General features: G+C 50.7%; 1 protein-coding gene across 1 annotated transcript; it reads right to left on the reverse strand.

The window, feature by feature from the left end:
- Positions 1 to 304: 304 nt before the first annotated feature.
- SLC22A11 (solute carrier family 22 (organic anion/urate transporter), member 11) lies at positions 305 to 14,794 on the reverse strand. Its single transcript, XM_006861088.1, has 9 exons — positions 14,402 to 14,794; positions 12,522 to 12,625; positions 10,378 to 10,532; positions 10,136 to 10,304; positions 7,658 to 7,781; positions 6,132 to 6,247; positions 2,477 to 2,691; positions 913 to 1,021; positions 305 to 512 (listed from the first exon to the last, which is right to left on the reverse strand). Exons 1-9 carry the CDS (start codon positions 14,792 to 14,794, stop codon positions 305 to 307), a joined length of 1,593 nt encoding a protein of 530 aa, XP_006861150.1.
- Positions 14,795 to 20,153: the final 5,359 nt, after the last annotated feature.

The raw sequence follows: 20,153 nt of genomic DNA on the forward strand, positions 1-20,153 counted from the left end.
TTCCTTTACTCTGTGAGCCTCAGTTTTTCCATCGGTAAATGGGGATAGCTCTCTCCTGACTCAGTAACTATGATAATCAGTTAGCTTCAGAAACACACATTGTGATGCTGGAAACGGAGTGCTCAAAACTCTAGCTGCTAGTTAGCAAGATGAGCAGCCCAGTCCAGCTCCTGCGTCCTCTGCCTAGGTTGTCTCCCTGACCCCTTAGGTGTCTACACCAGGGTCATGGGTGCACCTGCCCCCTCATTGGTAACCCTGGCCCAAGAGGAAGACCAACCCCCTTCCCAGGGCAGCCACAGGTCACTCACTGACTCTCCAGGTTGTGAAGTGTGTCTGGGAGTGGAAGTCCTTGTGTCTCTGGAAGGAGCAGCAGGAAGAGGTTGGAAACGATGGGGATGATACCATAGGCGAGGGGGGGCAGTAGGGGCAGTGCCTGGCGGGTCATCCTGATTAGGGGGCCCATCACAGCCCCCAGTCGAGCCGCCGATTGCAGGACGCCATCTGCTGTCATCCTGTGGGTAAAGACATAGCTGACACTGCCCAGAGGAGGGGCAGTTTGGGTGTGCTAGGGGATGTCAGGGAGGGAAACTGAGGCTCAAAACCTCTTTTCATGTGTCTTCCTCTGTGGAACTTCCCCTCTCTCTCACACACACACACCATACAGGGGGCCCTTTTCCCTGAAAATACCCAGAATCCTTCATGAGGAACTCTTGAGGACCTCTGGGGGAAGAAAGATGGAGTTTGTCTGTATGTCCAGCTCCAGGTGGGTAACTGGGCCCCTTCATGCTCTGCATTGCCCACCTGGACACCTGACCCCCCTTCCCCTCCCTACTGACCCTCCCAGTTGTCCCTTTCTTGCCCCACCCCAAGGCCTGGTGCACCCTCCTGGCGTGGCCTGCAGCCCCCGCCTACCGCAGCGAAGTTGGGAAGAGCTCCGTCCTGTAGAGCATGAAGCAGGTTAAACTTATCCCAAAGCATCCCTTTCCCAGCACGGCGAAGACCAGGCGCAGGGTCTGCAGATCTGGGCAGGAGGGGGTGAGCATGGGGTCTGCCTGAGAGAAGCAAGTGGGTGGGGGGCTCTCCTGCAAGGCTTCCTAGGGTTGACCCCACACCCTGGAAGGGCCATAGTAAAGAATTAGAATTCATAGCTAGTGACATGGGGCTGAGGGGAACATCAGGCAGTCACAAGCTCAGGTTTCTGGTAGGTGGTCAAGGGGCAGCTGAGGGTCATGATTGTGGTCTGTCCTTTCCAGGCCTCCACAGAGATCCTGAGGAGAACAGGGGTCAGGAAGCCTTTCCTCTGCCTGCCTGGAGGGAACATGGTAGGCTTTCATGGGGATGCTGGGTGGACTTGCGTGGGAACTTGGGTGAACTTCCATGGGGGACCCTGGGTGGACTTCCATGTGGGACCCTGAGTGGACTTCCATGGGGGATCCTGGAGGATGCTGGGTGAAATTTCAGGGGGTGGTGTTGGATGGACTTCCATGGGGGAGCTTGGGTAGATTTTCATGGGGGATCCTGGGCAGACTTTCATTGGGGGCCCTTTGTGGCCTTGTATGAGGAATACTGGGTGGACTCTCTTGGGGAACTCTGGGTAGGTGGGGGAGACTGAGGCAAGAAGCCCAGGCCCACGTCACTTTGATCATACCTGGGCTGCAGGTCCCTCCTCTCCTCCCATGGTTGTGAAGGGTTTTTATAAACTGTCAAGAGCAGCTCCCTCAAGAAGGTTCTAGAAATGTTTGAGTCTGTGCTCACACCACTATCTTCCCTCCTCTCTCAGTCCCATCTGCTCTGTGGGTAGTCACTGGGCATCCTCTGCTATCCTCTGGCTCCCCATGCCACCCCCAGCCTGGGATGCTGAGAGGAACCTGTACCATGCTGCCCTCTGCACATGGTACCCTTGCTTCGGTGCCAAGAGAGAAGAAACTCTCTCTCTCTCTGTGTCTCTTGGTCTCTGTGTGTGTCTCTCTGTCTCTCTGTGTGTGTCTCTATGTGTGTGTGTCTCTCTGTCTGTGTCTCTCTCTATCTGTCTCTCTCTGTGTTACTCTCCGTCTGTTTCTATCAGTCTCTCTCTGTGTGTCTCTCCTTTTCTGTCTCCTTGTTTGCCACCTTTGCTGCCCCTAGCCTTACCCCTTCTCCCTCCCTGACAGCTTCTTCCGCTGGCTCTTAACCCTTTGCCCCATCACCCCACCCTCAGCCCTGGCCCATATACTAGCTAAGCAGCTTGGCCGCCTTTCCTCACCCTCTGGTCCTCAATGTTCTCACCAGAGTAATGGGCTGGAGACTGCACAAGGGTGGGGACTCCTGAGATGATGCAGCAAAGTTCATGACAGGAATTGACAAGGGCAGAAAGATGCCCAGAGAATGTGGCTACAAAACCCCACCTGCATGGGGCAGCAGGGGTGGGCAGGGAAGCGGGATCCCTGGCGGCCACTTGGCCAGCCCACATGCCCTCACTGCTCTGCTGTGACCTCACCTTGTGGCACCAACACGTTGGCCAAGATGGAGATACCAGCCAAAGAGCTGGTGCTGGCTAGGGTTACTCGACGGCCGAAGAACTTGAGCAACAAGGGTGTGGTGGCCCGGCCCACAAGGTCCACGGCTCCGAAGAGGACTTGGAGGAGGAAGATGTCACTACCCAGGTTCTGCAGGTCCAGGACCAGCCCGTAGTAGGAGAGCGTAATGGAGAATCTGAGCGACAGAGCCAGGAGGTGGTCCTAGCTGCACAGACGGAACACACACCCCAGGACAGTCCTGGCAGGGCACAGCTGGCCCTGAAATGGTCATAACCCGCACCCTAAGAAGCCTGTCGAATGAAGGACGTGTCTCTGCTCCATTTGCTCATGGCCTTGAGGTAGGACCACATCTGGCTGACCAACCGGAAGATACGAGCCTTTTGGGTTCAGCATACAGCCTGCCCTCAAAGAAGGACAACAGGATCTGCCCCTTCAGTTCTGACCCCCACATTCAGACCCAGAACCATGGCCAGGTCCCTGCTCTGCTAGCCAGGAACCTGGGCAGAGCTCGGTTCCTCCCTAGATGTCTGCTGCTTGGTCTTGGACAATGTGGAGCATGGGGTCTCCGTATGGGAATTGGGCCACCCTGCCCAGATCCCACTTCGGATGGAAAGTCAGGTTCTCCCAGCCTCTTGGGACAGAGCATAGTCTTCCCCAGGGTGGTGTCCAGTGACTGAGCTCCATGGGCCAGGGGTATGACTCGGAAGTGCCATCCCAGCTCCTGAGCTCCCCAGGGTGGCTGGACCTTGCTGTGATGGGCTGGGCCATCCAGATTCCTTCCATCTGAGAGCCCTTCCCAGTCTCCATCTCTGTGCCACTTCCTGGGAAACCCCAGCTACCACAGGCTCCTGCTGCTATGGGGATTGAATCTAGATTCACAAATGGCTACACTTTCAAAGCCCACCTCCTCAGGTTCTATTGAAGAATTCTGATCAAAAGGGAGAAGATGAAGAGCATTACAAAGTGTCATAGCATCCAGAATTTCTGGAACCACCACGGCTAGACGAACCCCTGAAATTGTGGTCCTGAGATCATCTTAAACCTCAAATTAAAATTATCCCTTTTACTTCTCCTTTAAATGAAACAGTGGTGCTATTATTGTTCAGTATTATCGAGTCAGTTCCAACTCATAACGACTCTGTATAAGGTTTCCAAGGAGTAGCTAGTGGGTTTGAACCACCGACCTTACGGTTGGTTAGCATGTGTCCTACAGCACCACACCAGGACATTTTAGCTTAATTAGTAAATAATGCATGCCTTGAGCATCTGGCTCTTTTAAAAATTATCTATGGGGCGAAATTAACAACAGAAACTCAGAAGATTCGCTAGGAACCTTAGGGACCGTGTATTTATGTTGCGGGTGGGTGGTGGGGGTGGGTGGGAGGAATTGTTTAGGAAAGGAGGGTGAGAATGGTCACACAGTCTGAAGAATGTCACTAAACTGTCTATGTAGAAATTGTTGCATTGCTGTATATTCTCATGTTTATATTCTCAACAATCAAAAAAATTAAAATTAAAAAAAAAAAAAAATTAAAAAAAAAGACCATCCCCACTCTAACAAGAGATTCTGCTTAACCCGGCACCCAGCCCAGTTCCTGCCTTCACTGTCACCCTTGTAGTTGGACCAGCTCTCACAGAATGGCCCCCAGTAAACATCTGACAGTCCAGGACCAAGCAACTGCAAAGTAAAATGGCAGTTCTTGCAGAAACCACAGTGTTTCACGAAGTTAATGAAAGTAACAAGCCATGTACTCAAAGCTGCTACCTAGTGAGGCTCTGGAACCTCGGAAGGGTAACAAGTGGGTTAAACAGCCAAAGGAAAGAAACCCAACAAGGTTAGCAGCCTCCAAAGCCGTGATTTGAATAACAAAGTCTGCCGCCCAGGCCCCAGGGAAAGAGAAAAAGCCTGGCATGCCTCCAAATTTGCTCCCAAAATTTTAAGGAATCAAAAAAGAGAGCGAGAATTTCATCCATTCATTGTTCTAAGATTTAACAAATACTTTCCCTTATGACTGGTGGTCATATAGAACAAAAAATAAATACTTCCCTAACCTTTAGGTTTGGAATCCCGGTGTGGCGCTGAATGATAAGCCTTGGACCACAAGGTTTGCTTGAACTGTAAGGTCGGTGGTTCAAACTCACTAGGCACTCCTTGGAAACCTTATACAGGGTCTCTACGATTCGGAACTGACTTCACAGCACTTAGCAACAACAAATCTTTTGATTTATTTCAAGATGACGTCCTAAATCAAACCAGAGCCTCACTTTTTTTGGTATCCTGAAAGTGATTATGTATAAAGGTATACATAACAAAACAACCCATGCCACAGTTTTAATGTGCACAGTTCAGTGACATTAGCTCATTCCTTTCATTGCATCATCATTCTCACTCTCTCTACCCTTGAACTGAAATGATCACATGAAGTCATCTTTAAACTAAACAACCCACCATTAACTTAGAGTCTGTGTTTTCTAAATTTCTCTTAGTGGCTGTTGTCAGTTTGAACTCCTAGATAATCGATCATTTTCAAAAGCACACTGTTCAAGGCGAACATTCTTTACTAGTTGAGCTATAAACTGTTGGTGCTGTAGAATAAGCACAGGACTGCTAAACACAAGGTTAGCAGTTCAAACCCACCAGCCACTGTTTGGGAGAAAGATGAGGTTAACTGTTTCTGTAAAGCTTTATAGACTCGGAAACCCTATATAAATTTGCAACAAGTCTATTTGGATTTTGGGATGCTTAGTTTAATGATGACTTCATGCAATAATTTCAGTTCAAGGCTCAAAGATTATCTAAGGGCAATAGATTTGGAGGCTTCCTTAGTCACAGTGGATTCTAGAAGTCTGTTCTACAGTTTCCTCCCTTTGATCAAGATCCGTCTAGTGAGTCCTTGATCAAAACGTTCAGTAATGGAATCTGGACACCATCCTGTTCTTTCGGTTTCAGAGCAATGGAAGTAACTGAACTGAATTTGTTTTAAGGGGTCTTCTCCTGGTCCTTGTTGATTTTGGGGCTGAAGCAGGGCCTTATGTATGCAGTTCCGAGGAGTGGGGTGAACCTGTGATTCAGTATTGGGGCTGGCCCTCACCAGAGCCTGGTTCACAGGTGATTCTACCAGGTGATCGAGAATACAGTCCTCACCCCACTGCCCGGGTCCAAGTGCCTGCATCATCATCTTGGGCACATTACTTAATCTCCATTTCTCCATCTGTAAAATGGGCACCATGAATATTCTTATTTCATGCAGTTGCAGTGAGAAGTGAAAATGCCTAGCACAATGGTGGCCCCTCTGTGCATGTGGCTGCTACAATGAGTAAGCCCTGACAAGGTCAGCCCTTGTTGGTCCCCTCTGCCGACTCCAGCCTGAGCCTGGGACCCTGTCTGTCCTATCCCCACCTCTCTAGCTGTCTTCCTGAAAAAGCTGCTCTCTGACCACATGAGTACATACAGCCCCTGCCTACTTTGGAGTCCCGCCTTCTGGGGTCCTTCTGTCTCAGCCAAAAATGGCCCCTGGGAGTCCAGTAGATGCTGCTCCCCACACTCCTCAAGAGACCTCTCCACTGGACCCCCAACTCTGCTCCTGGTGATAGAGACGATCTCAGAGGGCTTACATCACCATGAACAGCGCTAAGGTTCTCCAGCGAAGCAAGGGCAGGCGGAACAGGTCCAGCATAGACTGGCGGGTCTTGGCAGAAGCCAGCTCCTCCTGCATGTTGGACATCAGCACCTGAGGGGGGAAGTTCAGTGAGAGGGGCTGATGGCCCCATTCTCCCCCTGTCCCATCTCATGTCAGGGAACAGTATTCAGGCTGAGCCTCGGTGGCTGGAGTCCTAGATGGAGTCGCCAAGCTTTGTGCTGCAGACCTGGTCCACTTAGCCTAAGGCCAGCAGAGGTCTTGTGTCTCAGCTCCCTAAGTGTCCTTAGGACTGGGCACTGCCCTGCTTGTGGGCTTTCCTTGCACTGAGTTCAGCTCAGTCCTGATCCCTCTAGCTTCCTTCTTCCTGGAAACCTTCCCCTGTCCTCTTGTCCCCAGGGAGCTCTGTGTCCTCTGACTATTGACATCTGCTTCATTGAAATAACTACCTGTAGACAAGGACGCTCTGTTCTCCCCATGAGGAAACCCCTTGAGGAGTGTGTGATATACTGGGTGGGGATGGTGAGTATGTGAGGTGATGGTGGTGGTGGTGGTGGTTAATGGTGTCGTTATTGATGGAGCTGATCGTGAGAGTGATGCAGGTGGTGCTAGGTGGTAAGAGGAAGATGATAGTACTGGGCGAGGTGTTGACGGTAATGATGGTGATGCAGGTGATGGTGATGGTGGTGGTGGTATGGGAGGTGTTGATGGTGGTGGTGATAGTGGTAGTATGGGAGATGTTCACGGTGATGTTGGTGGTAGTATGGGAGGTGTTGATGGCATTGGTAGAGATGCTGATGGTGGTGTTGATGGTGGTATAGGAAATGCTTGATGGTGTTTTGTAAAGATGCTGATGGTGATGTTGGTGGTGGTATGAGAGGTGTTGATGGTGATGTATTACAGAGATGCTGATGGTGATATGAGAGGTGCTGATGGTGGTGGTGATGGTGGTGGAGATGTTGATGATGCTGTTGATGGTGGTGGAGATGTTCATGGTGATGTTGGTGGTAGTATGGGAGGTGTTGATGGCATTTGTAGAGATGCTGATGGTGTTGATGGTGGTATAGGAAATACTTGATGGTGTTTTGTAGAGATGCTGATGGTGATGTTGGTGGTGGTATGGGAGATGTTGATGATGCTGTTGATGGTGGTATGGGAGATGTTGATGGTGATGTTGGTGGTGGTATGGGAGGTGTTGATGGTGGTGGAGATGTTGATGATGCTGTTGGTGGTGGTATGGGAGATGTTGATGATGCTGTTGATGGTGGTATGGGAGGTGTTGATGGTGGTGGAGATGTTGATGGTGATGTTGGCGGTGGTATGGGAGGTGTTGATGGTGATGTATTACAGAGATGTTGATGGTGCTGTTGATGGCGGTATAGGAGGTACTGGTGATGGTGGTGGTGGCAGGATAGGTAGTGGCGAGGTTGGAGAGAATCCAGACCAGTGCACGTCACTTTCTGAATCCAGTCCCACATTCTGCACAAATAGCACATGTCTCACCTCGATGGTCAGTGTCTTTTTGGCTTCTTTGTGGCCATTGATCCTGGCCACCTTTTTGAGTTCCTGAAGGCCTTTGTCTGGTTTGCCCACGATAATCAGCCACCGGGCAGATTCCGGCAGCCACCTGGTAAAGAAGCAGGTGCTTGGCTGGGTCTTGGCTTGCTTGGCACCCTTTGTGAGCTCCTCCCAGATGAGGAGGAGGTGGTGGGCCGAGGCTCCTCCAACTCTAGTGGGATCAAAGAGAAGGCAGATGCCTCTCCTACTGCCCGGCTGAGGCCAGATGGTCCCTGAAAGAGGAGTCCCAACTCCTGACCACCTTCTTCTTCCCCGTGCGCCCCCCACTCCCCAGCTACTTCCCTGGCTGCAGGAGCCTGCCTACCTGAGTCTTTCATCCAACCTGCCTGCCTGAATTTCTTCCAATTCAGGGCATCAAGCTGCCTGACCATAAGGTGTCCCTGGTGGTGGTTATGTGCCATGGAGTTGATTCTGACTCATAGCAACCCTGCATAGGGTTTCCAAGGCTGGAAATCTTTACTGGAGCAGAAAGCCTCATCTTTCTCCTGCGGAACCACTGGTAGTTTCGAACTGCTGACCTTGAGGTCTGCAGCACAACCCGTAACCACTACACTACCAAAGCTCCTTACAAGGTGTCTCTAGAGCTGGCCATTCCTCCAGTGATTCTGAGGCCACTTCTGTGATGGAAAGGCCACATGGTGCCGCCTTTGAGAAAACAAGCACATTGAAAACATCCCAAGCAGAACCAAGTGGCTTTATAAAACCCTCTTGCTTCTTGCCAGCCTCCCTGGGGCAGATGGCAGGGGCGGCTCCCAAGTCTGTCCAACAGGAATGATAATAACATGTTCCTCAATAGAATATGTGTTAGTGCATACACCTGATGCTGTGAATAGCACCCAGTAGGCACCCAATAATTGTTACCAAAGCCACTGCTGTTGACTTGATTCCAAGTGGAACCTACATGACACAGAGCGGCTTCTTCGAGTTTCCAAGACTAAATTGTTACAGGAGAAGTCAGTGGCATCGTTCTCTTGAAGAGCGGCTGATGGATTTGAACCACCTACCTTGCAGTTAGCTATCCAACACTATTCCACTTTGCCACCAGGGTTCCCTCATAATAGTGGACCTCCCCTCTCCACCCCCCCACCCCCCCACACATGCACACAAAATCCCATTGCCATTAAGTAGATACTGACTGATAGCCATTCTGTATAGGGTTTTATAGGAGCAGAAAACCTCACCTTTCTCCAAAGTAGTGGTTGGTGGGTTTCAAGTGACAACCTCACCGTTAGCAGTCTGGTGCTTATCTTACAATGTCACTACGGCTCCTTTAAACAACAAGAAGTAAGTGTAATGATGGGACTTCTTCCTGCATACCTACTGATCTTGTTTGTACAACATAGGTCCCTGCAGCTTGAACTGCCGACCTTGCAGTTAGCAGCCCAGTGGAGTCCTGGTGTGCAGCCCAGGGTATGCAAGCCCACACTGATCAGGATTCTCTGTGATGCTCCCCAAAGCCCTGAAGTCTGGAAATATCTGTGTGGGTGGAAACTGGAGGAAGAGACACAAGAAAGCGACACCAACAAATGTCCCCATAAGTGCCCTTGAACCAGAACAGATTTGGCCTAGGTCAGAGGAGTCCTCTTTGGGGGCGTGCAGGATAACACGTTCATTCATTCCCAAGTACTCAGTGTGCCGAGGCCAGATGTGGTTTTAGGCATCAGGGAAGCATCAGTAAACAAAATAGACAAGAAGGTCCTGCCTCCAGGGACCTATGTTGTACAAGCAGGATCACTAGGTATGCAGGAAGATGTTTCATCATTACACTTACTTGTTGTTGTTTAAAGGAGCCGTGGTGACTTGCAAGTTAAGCACCAGACTGCTAATCTTAAGGTTGGCACTTCAAACCCAACAGCTGCCCTGCGGGAGAAAGATGAGGCTTTCTGCACCTGCAAAGATTTATAGCCTCTGCTTTGAGTCAGAACCCACTCGATGGTGCTGAGTTTTGGAATGAGGGCTGCTCAACACTGGCAGATGTGATATGCACAGCTGGGGCAGGGTTGGGATGGGGGGCAGTGTGGGGAGGCCCAGAGAACATGGAGGGTGGGGGCTGGGGACAAGGGACCCAGCAGTTGGTACAGTATAAGGCTAGCCCATGTTCAGCCCAGTCTCACTGGGTCTCCCAGATTCTCAAGAGAATGCAGAAATACTATTTTTCTCTTTTGGGTAGTTTTTTTTTAACATGTAAATCTCTTATTTTAAGTTTGACTACTTGTTACCAATATTTGAGTCAATGAAGGCCTGTCCTGGCTCCATAGGGACCCCAGACATCGGCTGCCATGTTCTCTCCCTTCGTAACTCTCAATGTTTCAGCCCCTTGGGCAGCCAGGGACAGCCTCCCACCCTACTCCCTTTCCTCCTGTGATACCACCCCAAGGAAACAGTCCCGTGTTCTGTACTAACCAGCTAACCAGGAAGAAGGCAAAGAAGGGCACAGAGACAGATAGCTGGAGAATCCGCCAGTCCCGCAGGGCGAAGGCCAGGCCGCCCATGACTATTTGGCCTGTGCTGTAGGAGCATCCCAGTATTGTCATGGCAACCATCCTCCTGGGTGTCGTGGTCCACTCTACCACTGAAAGTCACACACATGCTGGTAAGGCCCCTGTCCCCATCTCCCCCTCCCCCACCACGGCAGAAGCACTCACTGAGTATAGTAGAGGTCATGATAATGCCGGCCACCCCAAAGGCACTCAGGAACCGGAGGCCACAGTAGACGAAGAAATTTGGGGCAAAGATGGTGCTGGTGCCAGTGACAGCGACCTGCAGGCAGCACCAGCTCAGTGTTGGTGTGCGCCCAAACCTGCATCAGGAGGAAAGCTTGGTGGGCCTCTGAGGAGGTAAGGTATCCACCTTCCTTGTTGTGAAGTGCCGTTGAGTCGATTCCGACCCATAGCGACCCTGTATAGGGTTTCTGAGGAGCAGCTGTTGAGCTTGAACTGCCAATGTTGCGGTTCAAATGCCTTTGCAGTCTGGTGCATGAGCCCACAGCGCCACACCAGGACACATCCACCTTTCTAGGGGCCCCCAAAACCATGGTGCAGTTAGCTCCTCCTTCTCAGAGGTAAGGCATCCACCTTCCTGTTGTTAAATACCATCGAGTCGGTTCTGACCCATAGCGACCCTGTATAGGGTTTCCAAGGAACAGCTGGTGAGTTTGAACTGCTGACTTTGCAGTTCAAATGGCTTTGCAGTCTGACGCATTACCCCACAGCGCCACACCCAAAGCCATGGTACAGGCAGTGCCTCCTTCTCAAAGGTAAGATGTCTGCCCTCTTAGGGGTCCCCAAAGCCATGGTGCAGGCAGCTCCTCCTTTCAGAGCTTTTGGGGGCCCCTCAAAGTGCTTGAACTATAAAACCCACGGGCGTCTGACTCTAAGCCTCATGAGCAGGCACCAGAGGGCCCATCACACAAGGAAACTGAGGCACAGAACAAAGGAACCTGCCCTCTAGGAAGTTCGGATGTGCTACGACTGATTTGCGTGGTTTGACCCCAACGCCTGCACTCATTCACTAAATATGTATTAACATCTGCTATGGGCCAGGGCAAGGAGCTCTGGTAGTGTAGTGATTAGGAATCGGACTGCAAATCTCAAGGTCAGCAGTTCGAAACTACCAGCTGTTCCATGGGAAAAAGATGAGGCTTTCTGCTCCTGTAAAGATTTACAGCCTTGGAAACCCTGTACAGGGTTGCTATGGGTTGGAACAACCCCAACAACATGGGTCAGGGTGTGGTGCTATGGGTTAATGCGCCAGACTGCAAAGCCATTTGAACTGCAAGGTCGGTGGTTCAAGTTTGCCAGCTGCTCCTCGGAAACTCTATACAGGGTTGCTATGGGTCGGAATCCACTCGACGGCACTTGACAACAACAACATGGGCCAGAGTGTTGGGCAATGGGCAAACCTTCCAGGTGGGAGACAGCCCCCACTGAGGCTCTGTGGGCTGGCGTACAGGGGAGAGGGTCAGGGGCAAGTATGTGGGGAGGAGGCTGTCGCCTCAGGAGGAAGCTAGTGTGGCTAGGGAGGATCTGCAGCCGGCAGGCAGTCAGAGCGGGGTGCAGGGCCTGTCAGCATGGTGCACACTCCACCCCCAGGCCCTACCCCACAGGACTTCAGGCCCTGGTCCCTAAGATCCACCTGCAGCAGATGATGGCTTGGACAGGACAGTGGGGAGGAGAGAGGGGGTTGGAAAGGGTCTGGGGTGGCAGGGGAACTCTGGGGGCAGAGGGAGTTTGGGGCATTGAGGAGGGTCTGGGAGTAGGGTGGGAAAACTAAGGGAATCTGCATCTGAGCTTTGGCAGTGAAACAGTTGTCTCCTAGACACCCAGATGGAGCCGTGGTTGTGGTCAAGGTTGTTAGGTGCTGATGAGTTGATTCTAACCCATACAGATCCCATATGATGCATAGAACTACACCATAGGGTTTCCTAAGCTGTAATCTTCATAAGAAGGAGACCTGTCGTGGCACTTGGCTACTAACCAACAGGCTACTGTTTGGAATCCACCAGCCGGATGTGGCTATGAGCTTCCATAAAGATTGCCAAACTCAAACCACACCAACTGCCATTATATCGATTCCAAGTCCGAGCACACAATAGGTGCTCAGTAAAGGTTGATGGGACATTGGAAGCAAGACTCGACGACACAGGAGGCCTTGACTCAGGTACCAGGTTCCTTTGAGTCACATCAGCTAAGACCCCAGGAGCTGCCAGCTCAGCTCGGGGAGTGTCTGACTCCCAGGGCCCATCTGCACCTAGGTCTACCATGCAGGGTTTATGGGAGGGGACACTCACCGGTCAGACAGCAGGCCCCACAGGGTGGATCCGAGCAGAATTCCAGACATGTAGATGGACTGACCCAGGGGTTTCAGGTGCTCATACTGACACACCAGGTTCCACTGAAAGAGAAAGGGGTACCAGCTTAGGAGGGAGTGATCAGGTGGGTGGCAGAGGTAGGAGAGCTCAGGCAAGATTATCTGGTCCGCCTGGGTCTTGGGGGTCTGGACCCTGACAGTGGGGCCCCGGCTTCCTAGTACCAGACCTCAGAGGTAGAAGGGAATCTGCTGGTTGCTCCCGACCTTACGTCTAACACCAACTGGAGCCTGCTGTGTAGACACACAAAGGGAACTGGAGTAGCAGGAAATTGGTGAAACAAAAATAGTTCTTCATAAAAAGAAGTTTGGTAGGCACTGAGAGGGGGACTGTCTAGTAATAGTGGGCAATGGATAGTGGTGTAGAGTAATAGGGAGCAGGGGTGGCTAATCGTGTATGGCCTGGGCAGTGGGGAGCAGTGAAGGGCAGTAGTGGACAATGGTGAGCTTGTCTGTGTTGTGAGGTGCCATCAAGTTGGTACCGGCTCATAGTGACCGTGTGCACAACTGACTGAAATGCCTCCGGATCCTGGGCCAACCTCACAATCATTGCCACGCCTGAGCCCAATACTGCTGCCACTGTGCCAATCCATCTCCTTGGGGTTCTTCCTCTTTTTCTCAGACCCTCCAAACATTCTCCAGGGACCGGCCCCTCCAGATAATATGTCCAAAGTATGAGAGATGAATGAAGTCTGGCCATCCTGGCTTCTAAGGAGCATTCTGGCTGTACTTCTTCCAACACAGATCTGTTAGTTCCTATGCTGTCCCTTTGTCCTGGCTGGGTGATTTCTCCATCTTTCTCACCAGCCTGTCCCCATCTCCCCCGGGCACAGAAACCTGTTCTGCTTCATTCTTGCTCTTTCAGGATCTTCGATCTTCATGCAAGACAACAGAGTGAAGAACAGCCCAGCTGCATGCTGAGTACCTACATGGAATGCGTTCACATTTTACCTGTGTGTCCTGGGGTGAGTTACTTAACCTTTCTGTGCTTCCAGGGGATTATGAATACCCACCTCATGAGACTGTGATTAGTCTATTGTGAAATAAGAAAAGTATTTGAAACCGTGCCTGGTTCCCTCTGTTGCTATTACTGGTTTAAAGTTGACTGAGCCTGAATCACAGTGTAAACTCTTTAAAAGCTCCCTGTTCACTCTAAAGGAGTCCAAGTGGTAATGTAGGATAAGCACTGGACTGCTAAGTATAAGGTTGGCAGTTCAAACCCACTAGCTATTCTAAAGGAGAAAGATGAGGTTGTCTGCTTCTGTAAAGATTTACAATCTTGCAAACTGTATACAGATTCCTGGTGTGGTGCTGCAGGATAAGCACTGAACTGCTAACCACTATCTGCTCCTTGGAAACCCTGTACAGGGTTGCTATGAGTTGGAACCGATTTGACAGTACTTAACAACACAATCCGTATATAGGGTTGCTATGAGTCTGAATCGGAGTTGTGGTGTGGCACTATAGGATAAGCACTAGACTGCTAACTGCAAGGTCAGGGGTTCAAATCCACCAGCTGCTCCACAGAAGAGAGATGAAACTGTCTGCTCTCCTAAAGCTTCCCGGTCTGGGTTCTACCCTGTCCTATAGAGTGGGTATGAGTTGGAACCGACTTGTCAGCAGTGGATGGTGGTGTTCATCTCTTGTAACCCCAGTCCCCAGTGGGACCCGGTGCATCATAGCTACAGCACAGTATGTGTGTATTGGTAAGCCATGACGCCAGCTGGACTCCACTGTGTTGAGCTGTCATCCCAAGGTTGGGAGGAAGGTGAGCTGTGCACTTCGGGGGAGAGAGATCCTCACCTGACTGACGATGGTGGAGGTGAAGGTGCTGTGGTCATAGACCCAGCCGTCCACACAGGGCTCCGTGGCGGCCTTGCTCCAGTTGGTGGTAGTGGCATTGGGGCCCAGGAGCTGCCATTGTGGGTGACGGAAGCGGAGACACTGGTGGGGCCCTTGGTGGGGGCCAGGCGGGATGGAGACAGTCAGCAGGGCCTTCAAGGAGAGGTTCACAGGCACCTCGGAGCTGTTGTCCAGCAAGGGGGTCCAGCAGCGATGGTCTGGCATGGCAGCTGAGAAGTTCTCCAGAAGCAGTTGGGAAGGTATCAAGACGGAGGGGAGGAGGAGGGTGAAGATCTGCAGGGTCTGGAAGACACCCGTGCTCCCTACCAGCTCTAAGAGCTCGGTGAATGCCATGGGCAGGGTGCTGGCCTGGCCGGGCTCTGTTGGCTGTGTACACAGTCTGCAGGATCCTGGGGCCGAGACCTCCGCCCTGGCTTGCTGGCCAGCCTGCACAGTGGTGGAATCAGCTGTCCAGAACCGGTGGGGTCAGTCTTCAGGCAGCCTGCAGTGCTAAGAGAAAGCTCCTCCTACAGCCACTTCCAGAGCTACCTCCTGGGATGTCCCAATACTCCAGGGAAGGGAGGAGGGCATCCAGGAAGCAAAGGTCAGGAGCCACCTACCCCCCAGACACCCGCACCCTGTGCCTGGGCTGTTTGAACTCCCAATGATACAAGTAAAAACCAGGGTCCTGCCATGTGGGCTGAACTGTATCTGGCTTCTTTAGCACACAGGGTGAAAGATAAAGGCGACTTGTCTTAATAAGATACAACCTTGTGATGTTACTGAATTACAGTTGTGGAAGAAATAGTAATTCAGTCATTGCTTCCGTTAAAGTTTAATCTGTGCGTGGGTTCCTGGGTGTGACAGGTCTCAGGTAAGTCTCCACTGGTGGGCTGAGCTCATTCTTAAAACTTCAACCTTCGGAACCTTCCTGAAGCCTTTTAAGTCAAGAAACCATTGGCTTAAAATTAACCCATAGGACCTTGTTGTTGTTAAGTGCTGTCCAGTCAGTTCTGACTCATAGCAATCCTGTATAGGGTTTCCAAGGAGCAGCTGGTGAGTTTGAACCGCCGACCTTATGGTTCAAACCCAACTTGTGGTCCAGTGCTTTAGCTCACAGAGATGTGGTGTAAATAGTTAAGAGCTCAGCTGCTAACCAAAAGATTTCTGATTCAAACCCACCCATTGGCCCCTGAAAGAAAATCCTGGTGATCTGTTTCCAAAGGTCACAAAGCAAATCCATTATCATCGAGTTCATTGTGACTCACAGCGACCCCACCTGTTACCGAGTGGAACTGCTCCAAGGGGTTTCTTGGCGGTGGTTGGCAGCAGATGTGGGATTCCTTGCAGTAGCTCCAGGTTCACGGGCACACCAAAACCAAGGGAAATGACATTCTTTGATTCCAAAGTGGCTACTTGGGCTGAAAGTCAAGGTAAGAAATAATATGTGGCTGAGGGAAGAAAAACTGAATGTGGAGTAGCCTCAGGCCCAAACCCAGCTGGTTAAACAAGATTGATAGGGGCTAGTGTAGTGCTTACTAACCTCAAGGGCAGCAGTTCGAGACTACCAGCTGTTCTATGGGAGAAAGATGAGGCGTTTTGATTTATAGCTTCGGAAACCCTATGCAGGCTCGCTGTGAGTTGGAACCAACTCCATGGCACACCATTACCAGGGTCTACCCTGCCAGAGGCCCAATGGCATATGGCTGCATGGGAAGATAGCTGAACAAGACGTGGGGAAAAAGATGAAACTGGAAGGTTTTTAAAAGGATCGTGTGTTATTTAAACATGTGCTGGAAACAGAATGTTTCTTCTACTTAGTGTTGTAAAGCAGTCTACCCGGACACTGGGAATGAACATTGAATATTATAAAGAATGGAGCATGGTGGTTCTGGAGGGTAAATACTGGACTATGAACCACAAGGTCACCAGTTTGAGTCCACCAGCCACTCTGAGGTAGAAAGATGAGGCTTTCTTTTCCCACAAAGATTTACAGCCTCAGAACCCTATACCTGGTCGCTATGAGTTAGACCCGACTTGATGGTACTTAACAACAGCTCTGTAACAATCGGCTCAGACACTACAATGGTTGTGAGACTGGCCCAGGACCGGGCAGTGTTGTGTTCTGTTGTGCACAGGATTGCTGTGAGTTGGAACTGACTTGCCAGCACTGAACAAAAATAACTACTCTGTTTTCAGCCACTGTTTGATTAGACTTGGTAAAAGGGGATTTCCTTAAAAGAAACACAGGTGGTTTGTTTCAATCCAGTAGTTGTTGTGAAATGCCATCGAGTCATAGCGACCACGTATAGGGTTTCTGAGGAGCAGTTGGTGGGTTTGAACTGCTGACCTTGTGCTTAGTCCAATGCTTATCCTACAACGCCACACCAGGACTCCAGAACTCAAATAGCACTGTATATAGGAGACCTGCTGACGCAATGGCTCAAGTGTTCGGCTGTTAGCTGAGAAGTCAGCAGTTCTAACCCACTAGCTGCTCCATGGCAGTCTTGCTTTTGTAAAGATTTACAGCCTTGGAAACCCTATGTTGTTGTTAAGTACTGTAGAGTTAAGTACTCATAGTGACCGCCTGTATAGGGTTTCTGAGGAGCACCTGGTGGGTTTGAAGCACCAACATTGAGGTTAACAGTTTAGTGCTTATATTACCTATGGTTGGTGGGTATGTGCCGTGGAGTCGGTTCCGACTCACAGTGACCCTGTAACAGCGACCCTGTACAGGGTTTCTGAGGCTGTAAATCTTTACGGGAGCAAAAGCTTTATCTTTCTCCTGTGGAACAGCTGGTAGTTTTGAACTGCTGAACTTGCGGTTCACAGTCCAATTCATAACCACTATGCTACCAGGGCTCCTTTATACTACCTCTGGGATAGTTGTATTCTGTCTGGCAGGGTCATAATGAATCAAAATGGACTGGATAGCAGCTTAATAGCAGCGCTGTGTATAGAGTCCTAGGATCTGAGATTGAAAATCACAGCCCCATCTAGAGTCTTTCCACTCAAGAAATTTGCATGAAAAGCCCTGCAGAGCCACCCAGAACCGCTGAAATAACAAGACCTTCAGGGAAGGGAAAAAATGACTGCTTTTCTTTTGAATTTCAAATAAGCCCTTTGTGAAAGGATACATTGCTGGCTGAGCCCTTCAGAAAAGCCCTCTTCCAGGACTGAAAGTTAAAGGGAGCTGGTGGTTGGTGAGGAGACAGCCTAGTATTCTCACATGAGGTGACCACTTGGGCAACGAGATGAGTTAAGTGTCTGGGTTTGTGTGTGTTGAGGTTGTGGTGGAGCAATGACGAGATGGGCTGACTTTGGATAAGTTGTCTGGGCACTTGTTGGCCTAGCCCATGGCAGGTAGGGATGACCAAGAAGGGGCAGGCTGGTCTGAAGTGCAGACAACAGGAACAAAGGACCGGGCAGTGTTTCATTCTGTTGTATGTTGTTGTTGTTGTTAAGCGCTGTTGAGTCGGTTCTATATAGGGACCCTGTATAGGATTTCCAAGGTGTAGCAGGTGGGTTTGAACCACTGACCTGGATAAGTCTGGTGCTTATCCTACAGCGCAATGTGATAACACCTAGCTGCAGCAACAGCAATCTTTACAGAAACATCACCAGACCACCTTTTTCCATGGCACTGCTGAGTGGACTGGAATTACAAACCTTTCAGCTGATGAAGTTATGTGCCCTTGAGTCATGTCTGACTCATAGTGACCCTATAGAACACACCCTATAGAAGAACAGCTCCACAGGGTTTTCTGGGAGCCCTGGTGTTGCCATGATATAAGCACTGGACTGCTAATCGTAAGGCCAGCAGTTCAAACCCACCTGCCGCTCCGTGAGAGAAGGATGAGGCTTTCTGGCCCCACAAAGATTTATACCCTGGGAAACTCTATCATGAGTCAGGATCAACCCGATGGCGTGGAATCCTCCCTGGAGCCGATGGCCAGGTGTTTTCCCCTGCCGAGCCACGGAAAGTTCAAACCACGGAACTTTCTGTTAGTAGTCAAGTGCTTAACCATTTCACTCCCCATCTCCTTTTTCAGCTGATAGAGCCCTAGCCATTTTAGCCACCTGCGAATGAAAACCGTAAGTGTTCTAGGATGCAGCACATGGGCTCCACAGGAGTTGGAATCCTTTGCATCGCCACTGCTAACCTTAACCCATCCTGGACCATTTCAGTACATTTCGCTGACCACCGCCCTGAGAACTGGGAAGGTGACTTCCTAGAGGCTTCAGGCAGGAGGGAGCCACTGGGCATTTGAATCAGGGCTCTCCGGATCCAAGCAGCTTGGGGAGACCAGCTTGCAGACCGCACTATTTTGGGAAGTTTCTATTTTGAGGTTCCAGGTTGCCTGAGGAGTACTGGTATGGAGCTGTGGGTTAATACGCTGGACTGCAAAGTCAGTTTGGACCTCAAGGTCTGAGGTTCAAACTCACCAGCTGCTCCTCGGAAACCCCATACAGGGTTGCTATGAGTCGGAACCAACTCGAGGCCACAAGAACAACAATAGGTTGCTTTTATTAGATTGTAAGCTCCCCACAAGTAGGAGTCATGGCTATAATTTCCTCTTAGAAGCCCCTCATGAGTAAAGCAAGTTGGGAAAGTGAGAAAAGTCTCTGATCTAGCATGCAAGGCTCCAAGCATAGTATGAGAAGGGAGATGACCCGTGTCCATGCCACCTGACCATCCTCTCTTGCAATCCTTACAGTGGCCCAGTACAGAGGGACTACTAGTTTCCCTAGACAAGGCACCTGAGGCTCAGAGAGGGCAAGCAGCTTGCCCAAGGTCACACAGCAGAGTTGGCATCCTCACCAACCAAGCAAGCCTGTGCTGTCTCCAATGCCCTGTAGCCTCCAGCCTGTCTCAGCCTGTAGCCAGGAGGCTCACCTCCTGGACTGAATCCCAGCAAAAGGCTGAAGTTAAGGATTCGAGCCAGAATTGGGGCCAGTGGGGGTGGGCTGGGTGAGTAGCAGGTGAAGTCACCTGCCTCCCAGGGTGAGGAGGAAGCAGCAGAGACTGTTCCGGAAATGCAGGAAGGGGTACTGTGTGGGGGTAAGGTGTTTCATGGGTCTCTGAACCCCAGGTTCCAAAATTTTTCAGAGGGCCAGGCAGCCAGATCCTTCCTCACTCTGCCTTCCCTGGCCAGAACTTATTATGAATTTTTAATTAGCAAATAGAGACAGAAATGGGCAAGAGGATGACTCCAAAGAAAGTCAGTCTCAGGAGGGCTAAGTGGGCTGGCTCAGCCAGAGACTGAATTTCAGCTGGGAAGGACAGACGCTGGATTTCCGTTTGGGGCCTGCACTGTCCTCAGCGGGGCTTCCCTGACCTTGAGCGCTCATCTCCTCTCCCCAGGTTTCAGGTCTGTGAAATGAGGCCAGAGCCACATTGGTGTTTTCAAACCTTTGTGTGTTTCTGAAACCACAGTCCTGCTGGCAAAAATGCCGTTTCCCAGGTGCCGCCCCTTGTCAAACATTCATTTTAGAAATATGCATTAAGCCCTGTGAGTTGCTGGGCTGTGGGTGGCTGCATCCAGGCGCCGTTTCTCCTTCCTTCAGCCTTAGACTTTTAAAATGTGTCTCTTCTTTCCTGCCCTTTGCCTGCCATGACTAACCCTTAGCTTTGATTACAGCAGAAGGTCAAACCTCCCGGATTTGCCAGTAGGCTCTCGGAATCTCCAACTGACTTTCTGCTCCCAGGCCA

Source organism: Chrysochloris asiatica, unplaced genomic scaffold (assembly GCF_000296735.1).
Source record: "Chrysochloris asiatica unplaced genomic scaffold, ChrAsi1.0 scaffold00040, whole genome shotgun sequence".
In the NCBI taxonomy this organism is placed as follows: Eukaryota; Metazoa; Chordata; class Mammalia; order Afrosoricida; family Chrysochloridae; genus Chrysochloris; species Chrysochloris asiatica.

Coding starts and splice junctions, on each gene's coding strand:
- SLC22A11 (XM_006861088.1), bottom strand. CDS start 14,794: ATGGCATTCACCGAGCTCTTAGAGCTGGTAGGGAGCACGGGTGTCTTC. Junction 10,533..12,521: donor TGGGGCCTGCTGTCTGACCG/GTGAGTGTCCCC, acceptor CTCCTGATGCAG/GTTTGGGCGCACACCAACAC. Junction 513..912: donor CTCTTCCCAACTTCGCTGCG/GTAGGCGGGGGC, acceptor CTTTACCCACAG/GATGACAGCAGATGGCGTCC.